Source organism: Rhea americana, unplaced genomic scaffold (assembly GCF_003343005.1).
Source record: "Rhea americana isolate MKP2758 unplaced genomic scaffold, rheAme1 scaffold_90, whole genome shotgun sequence".
Classification (NCBI taxonomy): domain Eukaryota; kingdom Metazoa; phylum Chordata; class Aves; order Rheiformes; family Rheidae; genus Rhea; species Rhea americana.
The window spans coordinates 2342419-2353374 of record NW_028187089.1 but is presented as its reverse complement, the minus strand read 5'-3'; the positions used below and the strand labels follow the sequence as shown (position 1 = coordinate 2353374).

General features: G+C 42.8%; 1 protein-coding gene across 2 annotated transcripts; it reads left to right on the top strand.

Moving 5' to 3' along the window:
* The first annotated feature begins 539 nt into the window (after positions 1-539).
* Positions 540-10943, top strand: LOC146584699 (natural killer cell receptor 2B4-like). 2 transcript variants are annotated; one of them, XM_085324283.1, is made up of 12 exons: positions 540-592; positions 2330-2401; positions 2921-3265; positions 3795-4067; positions 4393-4509; positions 5259-5360; positions 6047-6166; positions 6484-6579; positions 7035-7127; positions 8474-8544; positions 10028-10104; positions 10212-10943. In XM_085324283.1, exons 2-11 carry the CDS (start codon positions 2383-2385, stop codon positions 10061-10063), a joined length of 1272 nt encoding a protein of 423 aa, XP_085180409.1. In that variant the 5' UTR covers positions 540-592; positions 2330-2382; the 3' UTR covers positions 10064-10104; positions 10212-10943. The 2 variants fall into 2 exon arrangements, 1 of the variants encoding a protein (XP_085180409.1); XR_014898154.1 differs by lacking the exons at positions 10028-10104; positions 10212-10943 and having other exon boundaries at positions 7035-7273; positions 8474-8498.
* Positions 10944-10956: the final 13 nt, after the last annotated feature.

The window sequence follows — 10956 nt, the reverse complement described above, 5'->3', positions numbered from 1 at the left end:
GTTTGCTGTGCTTGGCTCCAGCAGGGCTTGAGCTCAGCCTGCAGCGCTCCCAAGGTGCTGTGTCTTCCTCCCTGCAAGCGTGGGTGACTGTACCTGGGGACCCTTCCCCAGGAGAGAGAGAGCCTTGAGAAGGCTACAGCCTCCTCCTGTCTTGGGGAAGGGCTGGTGTCCTCCCCTCTTCTGTGCCTCAWGAGGAGTGGAGAGCGTGCAAGAAGGAGATGGTGACCCCCCACCCACTCAATCCAGATGGGGTTTGAATGCAGCTCCATGCACCCTCGCAAAAAGCCGATCAGGCCGCTGCAGGGAACAGATGCCCTATCTCTGCTCTAGGTGCAGAGCTGCTGGCAGGAGGACAAAGTCCCCGAGAGCAGAGAAGCAAACAAAGCTCTTTTGTGCAGGCTGGAAGTGGATGCACAAGCTGGTATTTGGCCAACACGTGGCCCCAGTGAGTACTGGAAGGCCGAAAGAAAATGACGTAGGCGTGTAAAGAGGAGGAGAAATGCTGTCCTGAAAAAACTCCCTGCCAGTTTACCCTCACAATAGTAAAAGAATGAACTCTTCGCTCCAGCAGTGACTGATGTACTGCAGAAATGTAAGTCTCTTGCCAGTCTTTTAAATTTCTTTTACTTCAGAGAAATTTAACTATTTTAAAGCTGCTTTGATACCTATCATAAAGGTCTTTTCAAGACACTTAAGCCATTCTCCTGGCAGTGGATAGGCACACTTATTTTGAACTGGCACATTTTATTAGTCCTGAAGAATTAAGAAAGAGTCTGAGTTGTCGTAGCAATGCAAGAGGATGGGCTGTGCTTGTCCCAGGAAAACAGAACCAGCCACTCTGCTGCTTATGGCTCCACTTTGCTGTTTCTCTGCTGCATTTAGAGCAGGACCTGGTATAGAAAGCATTTTTTTCAGCCTTTAGGTAGGGATTTTGACTTTAACCACACTCAATGGAGAGCAGAGATAGTGGAAAGAATGCGGTTATTTTCATCAAATGTTCTCAAAGCAAAAAAAGATTTTATCCTTCATGCCAAAGCCTCGGTCTCAGCAGTATGATCTTTGTGTTTCCTGGACCTTAGGTCGTGTGAACCTCTGGAAACTCCCATTCCTTCTTCTGTTACTTTGTAGGAGCAGCAAGCTGGCAGGGAATGCCTCAGGCAATATAGGCAGCATAAACATGGGAAAATAGCATTGCAAATCACAAATCTATGATTGTTGAAAAAAAAAAGAGAGAGAGAGAGAGAGAGAACCCAGAGAAGGGCTAACTTACTAAACAACTGAGAGGCAGAGGGCTCAAAAAAAAAAACTATAGGGAAACAAAACCCGGCTCAGTTGTTGGCAAATGAGAGTCTAGCCACCTATCTCTCTTTGCAAATACAATAAAATGCAGGAACAAAATAAATGGGCTTTGATAAACATTTCAGTTCCTGTATATGGGTATGATAGCTGMGCTGCAGATGTGCTCATCCTAAAGTTCTCCTTAGGCAATGAGAGACCCCTTTATCTGCCTGCAGAAGCCCTGTGGTGGTAGAAAAGGAGGTTGGGCATTGCTTTTGCAGATCATTGTATTAGATATTTGAATTCAAGCTTGCAGGATGGAGTTTTAGAAGAAAGGAGCTATGGGGATGTAGCAAAAGGATGTTTGAGCAATTTTGGCTAATATGTATTCAGGCTGAAGACTCATCYGAGAAGAAACTCCTCTCCCAGAGAATACCCAGAGCAAGGAGAAGGACTGCAGAAGGACTGAGGGTCTGTTAGCATCTGGTGGGGGCAAGGGAACATAAATAGAAAAGGSTAATGGGCAGGCCTAGCATGTAGCTGATTTGCCTGTATTGTTACAGCTGTGAGGCATTGCTGTTAGGAAGGGGAATCACACCATGAGGTTTTAATTGTTAGAATGTACAGCAGGACCATCCTGCACTGTTTAAATATGTCTCTGGGATTGCTTGTCCTCGCTGAAGACAACAGCTCAGAGCTACACAGAGTCTCTTGAAAAGCAGATAAGAAGGGAGAAGCTGCTCCAGTCTCCTAGGAGCAGAGAAACAGGCTGTTGTGAAAATCGTGTATTTTCAGCTGAAAAAAAAAGGGCCTGGCCAGCCTGCTTGGGAATTTAAGACGTTAAGTGTAGATACAAATCTTACACTTGAAAAGAGAAAAGACATACTCATTCACTTAAGTGGGAAACCATAATCCTCCAGGCACACCTACCATGTGGGAGCACAGTTTGGGAAGGACTAGTGAGTGGGACAGACACTTAACTGGAGAAAAGAAGTGTATATGGATTTGAACAGATCATACCAAATATCTGTACTTATTTGCTTCTTTGCAGTTTTAAATGGTTCCAGATGATCCTGATGTGCCAGACAGAGACAGCTCTACAGAATGCAGCATCCTTGCTTGAGTATGTAGAGCTTGCCTGGTCCCMCATGAAGTGTATTTCAGACTCTTCCTGGCTGAACGTTGACATAGACCTGCAAATAATTTCATCTGAAGATGAGCTCAGCCCTGGACTTCACAAGCAAATGCTCCACTTTCAAAGATTAAGCTGGGTTTGGGCAACAGGAGCAGTGGAAGTCCCTCATACTCACGCACATGCTCACCAATATATGCTTTGTGAAGCATCATCACTGGTCAAACGGGGTGGAGGGATTTCAGAAAATTTCAGAAATCCAGAGCCAGGATGAAATCTCAAGCCCTCCCCAAACTCAGCCTTGTAGTACTGAGATGCTGGGCTCTGCAGTGCTGGYGCCAGTCCCAGCCTAGCGCTGCTCTCTGCACAGATGGCAAGAGCTGCTCGGTCAGCCCTGCTAGACTAACACCCACATCCCAGCACAGCAAGCTCTCACTCCCTGAGCCCAGGTCCCCAAATGAAGTGCTGTGTAAGACTAACTACCTACCTACCTCTCTTTGCTCTTTTCAGTGCTGTTACTTATTTTACATCAGGCTCCAAAAGTCACAGGATCCTCAGAACAGCTGTTTGCAGCTACAGGATCTTCAGTGCTGCTCACCTTCAATAATATCTCAGAGATCATAGGGTTCCTGCAGTGGGAGTATAAAAAAGGCYCGACACAGGAAGGAATTGTAGATTACTTCAAGTTAGATTCAAAAATAGTGATCTATGATCACTATGAGGGCAGAGTACAATTCCATACATCCAATGGCTCCCTCGAGCTGAGAAACGCACAAGTGAATGACAGCGGTACTTACGTGGTCACGGTCAACTTAAAGAAGAATTTAGTAAGAGAAATATTACTCCTAGTTATAGGTAAGTGAGAAAGAGATTTTAATAAAGCAGACACTTAGAATAGCTGTTAAAAGTAAAACAAATGTAAACCAGATCTCATTTCTGCTCTGGGGAAACTGTTGGGTTTATCACAAGCTGGCTTATCATGAGCATTTATGGCTTTGTATGCTAGAAGAGCAGCTAACATTCTACTTCAGAAATATTTACATTGAATTTACCTTATATAGACCTACATAGAAATGAAGACTGATTCTAATGATTATAATGAAGAAAGCACTGAGCATATAGTTAACAAAATATATACTAATATATTATCTATAATGTATTTGAATGCATAAATATAGACTCTAAATGTTTATAGCAGACTATAGTTCAAGATGTCTTTAGCCAATATGTATTTCTGCCAATATACATCAGCAGATTTCGGTCAGTTTAGGTGAAATGGGTTGGTGTTAAATGCCTAGTCTTGGAATCTGGACTGTTAAAATATTAGTATTTTAAAATATTATATAAAAAAGGTAAATGTATCCGACTATCTTGTTTCTCCTAGACCCCGTGTCCAAACCTGGCTTACAGATAGATTCAACACTGGCTGATACACCTATCCAATTATCTTGTGTGGTGGAGCATCTTGGCACAGTAAAAGATATTGTTTGGAAGAAAAATGGGCAGCTGCTTCACCCAGATTGTCATTATGTGTTTTCTGAAGACTTCAGAGTTTTGCAAATACAGAACGGGCAGAAATCAGATTGTGGCTCCTACTCCTGCAATGTCAGCAAYGAAGTAAGCTGGGATGAAGCCTCCCTGGATTTGGTCATTGATGGTAAGGGATATAGCAGAAGCTTGAACCACAGAGTATCAACAACCTTTTCCTTATGTTTATTACAGTGGAGTCTTCAGACAGATGAGAAAACTGTTTCGTCTCTGCGCTTTCCTGGCACATTGAGTTAATTCCTGCTAATTTCCCTTTTTTTTCCTCTCTCTCTCTCCCCCCAGAAATTAAACAATTTATAGCGACACATAATGTGGAATTTCAGTTTTTCTCCTTGACTGAACACCATTGTCCTCCTTCTCTCACTATCTCCTTTTAGCTTCTGGTTGCCATTCCAATTCCCCATTTGTGAGCTTGAWTTCTGTCTTTGTTGTAGGTTTGAAACCTTTTCTGAAGCAAGCACAGAAAATCTCTACCACTGCTAGCTTCTTGGCATGGGCTGCCACACTAGATCTCCTTGTTCTGTACTACCTWTCAGGAAAAAAAAGAGTTGGTATGTTCTCTCATTCCTTTCTCTCCAGTTTTGGAAAACAGGTTTTTAGCAAGGATTTCCTAATTTGCCTAGTTGCTGCTGGTAAAAAACGGAAGTAGACAAAGCAATTTGCAAGTAAGAACAGCTGAAGTCAATAAGGTGTATTACTCATCTTCTGTGAATAGCTCAGCTTGCTCACTTTCATATTATCACATTTCTCTCAGACATATAAAACAGTCCCATCTCCYGTCTGATGGGTCTGTTTTGATAGAGACACACCCTGGCCAGCCTTAGCTGCACGAACTCTCTTCAAACTCGGGTTAATGTTCCATCTCCTTCAGTTCCTGTAGACTCCACAGTGGGTCTATTTTGCTGTTGTCCTTTCTTTTTGCCATTTTCAAATGAAGTGAGATTTCTGTAACAAACATCAGCTGTTGCTATTATTTGCCTGGCTTGCCACCAGTTGAACACAACTGGGTCAAAATATAAGTCCCTGTTACCTTTGCCAGGCATGCAGTGCTGAGKGGAGCGCTGGAACTGGAGTGTGGGCCCAGCATTCCCACAGAAGTCAAGGTTTGAAAAAGCTGCACACCCTTRTGGATTTATAATGGTTGTTTAAATTCCCTGCTTTCGGTTCAAGGGTACATTAAACTGGCCACAGAGACAGAGGCTGCATTCAGCCCTTTGATAAATGCAATGGTCTCGTATCATGCCAAACATTTTGCTTTACTAGATAGGTAATAGTAGTCTAATGTGTGTTGCTTCCCTAGGAGTAATGTCCTGGAGGTGGCCTTGTGTAGGCTTTCTTCTGCTGCTATTTGGATCTTGTCTTCTTCTGGCCGTTGCCAGTGGTCTCTGGATACAAGAGGAAGGTAAAAAATCACAATCATGCTGATTTGGAAAGGCACCAGTATCCAACTATGAGGTAGGAAATGAAATAAAGTGATTATTTCACCTCAGGAAAGTGATAYGTATCAGTTCCAAGGGAGCATCTTTGGCACAGGGAGGAAGAGCACAGACCTGTAGATTTGCAAGGTGAAGGGAGAAGCCGTTGCCTTTCCTTGGCTGTTGCCAACATTGTGATGAAACACTGATGTGGAGAGTTACCAAAGACACAAGGTTAGAAAGATGGCATTACAAACATCCAGGATAAGGATCACCAAAGGAAAGGTATACAGAAAACAGGTATAGGTTTATGCATCGGCATACACCTGAGTCCTTTTCTAAAGTGTTAGTTTTCACATCACGCTAACCCCACAACATCTCTCCTCCGTGTGACAGCCAGGTATGCTAACACAGGGAATTCTACTCACGGTTAGATAGGAGGGTTTTCAAATTTGTTCTTCTGTGGCATCAAAAAGCTGTTCAAATTTGATTATTAAGAGCGACATAGAAGAATGAAACAACATGCCACTGGTACCTTTGGTGCAGTACCTGTTTCACTTCCCTCCATGAGGTTTTCTGATGTGTCAGCAGCTACTCTGGTACATGGAGATCCCTGCAGAGCAGAGCCTGTAGTCTCTGGTTGGCAATTCCTGTTTTTTCTTGTTTCTTGCAGGCATCTCTCTGGTCTTTCTTCTAATGCTTTTCCTTGTCGTGGGAATCATTGTAATGTTATTAGTAGCTGTGATCTTGGCACTTTCCCCAGTCATGCTGCAGGCATTTAAAGCAAAACCATGTAAGTATGCATGAATGTTGCACATCTGTTTATCTGTGATCTCGTAGCAAGAACATAGAGGGTAGTTACCCATGTATCACTCATGTTGGAGGGCATGAACACTTCTCCAGCAAGCTGGAGGTTGTTTGAACAATCTTTGTACAATCTCAACACCACTGCTCTGGTTTGGGGATAATATTCTGAGGAGCCAAAAAATCTAGAGGGAACAAGATCTATACAGGTGTTTTCCCTCTCATGAGAAGAATTACCTCTTATCAGCATTTAATGGAACTAATAAAATATAACAGGACTTGTCATGCTTCTTTTCTTGTTTCTAGGGACCCATACTGTCTTGGACACCACTCTTCTGGGAGGAATGGTGCTAAACGTGCTGTTCAACAGCCTGCTGCTGCAGGACCTTCAGCACCAGCAAAGTCAGGCTGCCTCTTTCCTGTGTCCAGACTTACATTGCCCAGCTTCCTAAACAGAAAGATCCATCATAAACTGCTTGAATTATATAAGGATAGTAGTACCTTACAGGAAGCTGCAGTTTCTACCCAGTAGAAAGCAGGGATTTCCAACTCCTTGCAAAGTTGAAACTTGGGGCTCCCAGTCACAGGGAGATCAGGTCATCTCCTAACACCAGACCTGGCCCTGACTCACCTTTTCCTGCAGGGCTTGCATGCTGCTGCTGTGGGTTGTTCTGGAACCACCACACTTAGGCTTGTAGAAGAGAATTCAGACTTTGTAGCTGTTAGCTGCAGGGTTTTAACAACCCGTTGTAACTATCGAAGTGGGACCCCAGATTCCTATTTGCTGCAGAAAAGACCCTGCAGACCCTTGCACTTGGTCAGGGTGGAATTAATTCCTTCTTTCTTCTTGACTCCAGGAAAAGGATGCTCACCTGATTTTGACTGGACAGCAGCAACAGTTATCGTATCTGTTGTTTCTCTCTCTGTGTTTCTAGTCATCTTTGTGTGGTGTAAGTAAGAACCAACAGCCATGATTCTGTTACCACAACTGGGACAGACTTAAAATGATAACAGCTGTCCCAAGTTGTACCTCTGAAAGCAAAACTTGCCTGTCCTCACAGACAGCACATGGGAAAAGGATAAATGGACAAAACACGTAGGTATCATCTGGATTAAAGGTGCAGAGCTACCCTAGAAACTCTCTTTGGGCTTAACCGAGAAATATATATCCCTCTTCATTCATCAGGAAATCCCACTGTCTGCAGGGAGCCCCACCACAGACTCCTCTGGGCTCTGAAAACTTCAGCTCCTCCCAGAATTAGAGCCTGTTCTCAGACTTGTTACATCGTCCAAAAAGGCTCCTTCTTCCCAGTCCCACCTCTGCTGTGTCCTGCCCACCTGCCCTGACTCCAGTGCTGGGGCGGAGGGGAGGAATACTCAAGAGATGCAAGGAGACGTCAGCAAACATAGCAGCAGCCACAGTAGATGAGACTAAGGGCTTATCTATCCCAATACTCTGTCTCTGCAGCTTAAAGCAGCTACCTAGGGAAGACCATTAGAATGGGACAAGCATAAGTTATATTTCCACTCTCTCCAAGAATGACATGGCTTTATGTATTTGTTTACCCTCAGTAGGTTTACCATGAAATAGTTCCATTTCACCTGGAATACATGTAAACTTTTAGCATCCTCTATGTCCTGTAACAAGGAATTGCACAAATACCCAATTCTTTTGACTTCCATATCTGCTCCTACTAGCTTCTTTTAAGCTTTTTTTCTGGAAAACACATTGAACTCTCAGTTGATAGTCAGTCTCTCTAGACTCTTTGGGATTTTATAAACCTCTTTCATATCTCTACCTCAGCTGATCTTTTCTGGACTGATCAAGGCTATTTTTAGTTTTTCCTCATACAGGAGCCATTCATTTTTGAGCAGCTTTGTTCATCCTTGGAACTTTTTCCATAGTTACTATCACCTTTTTGAGATGGGTATTTAAGATGCAGGAGAGCAATGGATTTTTATGGTAGTGAATGACATTCCTTGTTCTGTTCCTTACTTCTTTCTTCTAAATTTGTAATGACTGACTGTCTTTTTCTCTGACTACTGTTGAGCACTGAGCTGCTCAGTGTAACAGTCTCTCATAACCCCAAGGTCTTTTTCTTGAGTGCAACAGTCAGCTCAGAACCTGTCACTTTGTATGTGAAGGCAGGATCATCTTGGAGTTGCTAGTAGTTCCTGTATCCCCCTAACTCCAGAAACACCTTGTTGTTCCCTCCATGTAATAGATATTTTCCACCCAACAGACCCCATGCTAAGACAAAGCAATCATGGGCAACAATTTATCCACATTTTTCAGATCAACGGGAAATAAAATACCAAGAAGCACCAGAAAAAAAGCTGCAAGCTGAAGGGCATCAGAAATTAACGGTACAGTTCCCCCCCCCCTTTTTTTTTTTAAAAAAAACAGAATTTGAAAGTGTCCTCACCAGTGTTCTGTAATCCCAGCCGTCAGTCAGTATTTGTTTCAGCTTTCAGCACTTCAAAATACATTATAAAGAATGTGAAATATTTTTGTTATAAACTTATATTTKTCAATCAAGCCACATACTAGGCTATCACCCAAGGTTTTTGTCTGGTTCTGCCAAGTCATTTACTTGGGAACACCATTCACAAAGATGGTTGTACATCTTCAGCTAAATTCAATCTGAAAATATCCATAAATTATCTCTTTGCTCTCCAGACTTAGAGGTAAGATGTTGGGAGGGGGTATCAACAGTCAACAGTGCAAGAGAAAACAACTGAGCAGATAAAATCAAAGTGCATGACTGAAAAAAGACTGACTTGTTTTWCCTTGCAACTTCACTTGTTCTGACAGTCACAAAAAATTCATGCCATAAAGAATTCAAAGGYATGGCTGCAGGGATAACCGTTGTTCTTTTAGAAATAGGTAATCTTAATTAAAATGAAAGATACATTCACTTCTAAAACACTATACAAACTGAAAACAGTGGAAGAGAAAATTATCAAATTGAATGATTCGGCTCCTGGTGTGAGCAATGGTAATAAGCTGTGAAGGCATCAGTTTGTCCATATGGTGGACATTTAATCTAGAAGGTTGTGAAGAACATCCATGCACACATACACACAGACACTGCCATCCTACCAAGACTACTGTTAGTGCAATATAGCAGGAGTCTGATCCCAATCTTATGTGGTCAAGACCTGGAAGATTTTTAAGATTATTTCTACATGCCAGAAAACAAGCATTTAAACTGTATTTCTTAAAAAAGCTCACCTCCACCCCCCAAATCTCCAACCATCCCACCAGATGTTCTGCCTTCACTGAACTGCTCTAGGCAATGCCAACAAGTAAAATGCCCAGTGAGTCAGACCAATAGGTTCCAATTTGAGAATCTCTTCCCAGTTCTTGAACACAACTAGCAGAAGCGCTGGAGCATGGGATTTTAGAGTTATATGGAAGTGGGACAAACAAGGGTTTCTTCTCATACTAAACTTTAAAAACACAAGAGTATTGAATATCCAACTCTCTCTGTTATTCTGAAGTAGTATCAGAGTGATTTTCTGAAATCACAGTATACTGGTATCCTGTTTTAAGAAATATAGGACATTGGGCTATAGGGAATAGACAGGAAAAAGCCTTCCCACCTCAGAGCCGTCTCTCATCACTGCATGGGGAGGATCCTTAGCCTGTGATCCCCAAGCAGCAGAAAGGAGTCAAATGGGGAAGGAGCCTGATATGTTTATTAACACATGCGCATGTTTATGGGAAAGCCACAGCGACGTTGCAATGCCTGCATGTTATTTATTAAGAGCAGAAAAGAGGTGCAGTAGCAGTTCATTCACAAGGTACGTTTCAAACGCTTTCTGTTTTTCTCCTTTTTGAATTCAGAATTGCAAAAATGAAGAACACGAGGCACAGCTTTGATAGATGCAGCCTGCACAGCGCCTGCTTGCACCATAAATGTTGTAAGTTGTCATACCATGCTCTCTCCCGTCCGTTCACATTGCTGCCTGCAGCTAAGGTCCTCCCTCTTCTAACTCCCTGCTGTTGGCACTCACCATCACTGGCTCAGCTCCAGGAGAAGCGATTCCTCCTTGCTGCAACTGGCTCCTGCCCCCTCGCAGCCACCAACACCAGAATTCAYGCACCAGAGACCTGAAAAGATCCAACTGAGACTCATCCTGGCCAAAAAAAAAAAAATACAACCAAGAATCAGCGACTTAAAATGCTTTTGTTCATCGGCCATCAGCATAAATGCTGCAACCCCCACAAAAGCAGAGGCAGGAATGAGTGACGTGGGAAAGAAGGGGCTGCTCAGCGCAGCTTATGCTGAACCGAAGCAATGAAGATGCTGAGGGGAAGTGAGGAATGTCGGTCTGTAACACCTCCTGCCCCTTTCATCACACTGACTCTGGTATTCACGAAACTCTAATTTCGGTTTACTYGGCTCATTAATCTAGGAGAAAACTAGCCATTTCTATTTTTAACTGGTTCAGTTTTCTGATCGGTTAGTGAGATGAATCTGCTCAAGGACCAGTTTAGACAGATCCAGARCAAGATACAGTGCAGGAACATACATCTCCCCCTCCACTCAGCCTACCCATCGCCACTTTKTCCTCTAGCTTCAAGGGACCAATTTATGTGTATATATTCACAAAAGTACTTTTTCTGTCCCAAAATTGGGTTCTGTCACAACACTTTGATAACTTGCATCCTACTGATTTTTTTGTAATTTTTTTTAATATATTATGTATATTATGTCTTTTTTAATGTGGTTTACCTTCTGTCTTTCTTACGTAGCTACTTTTTTGGTACAA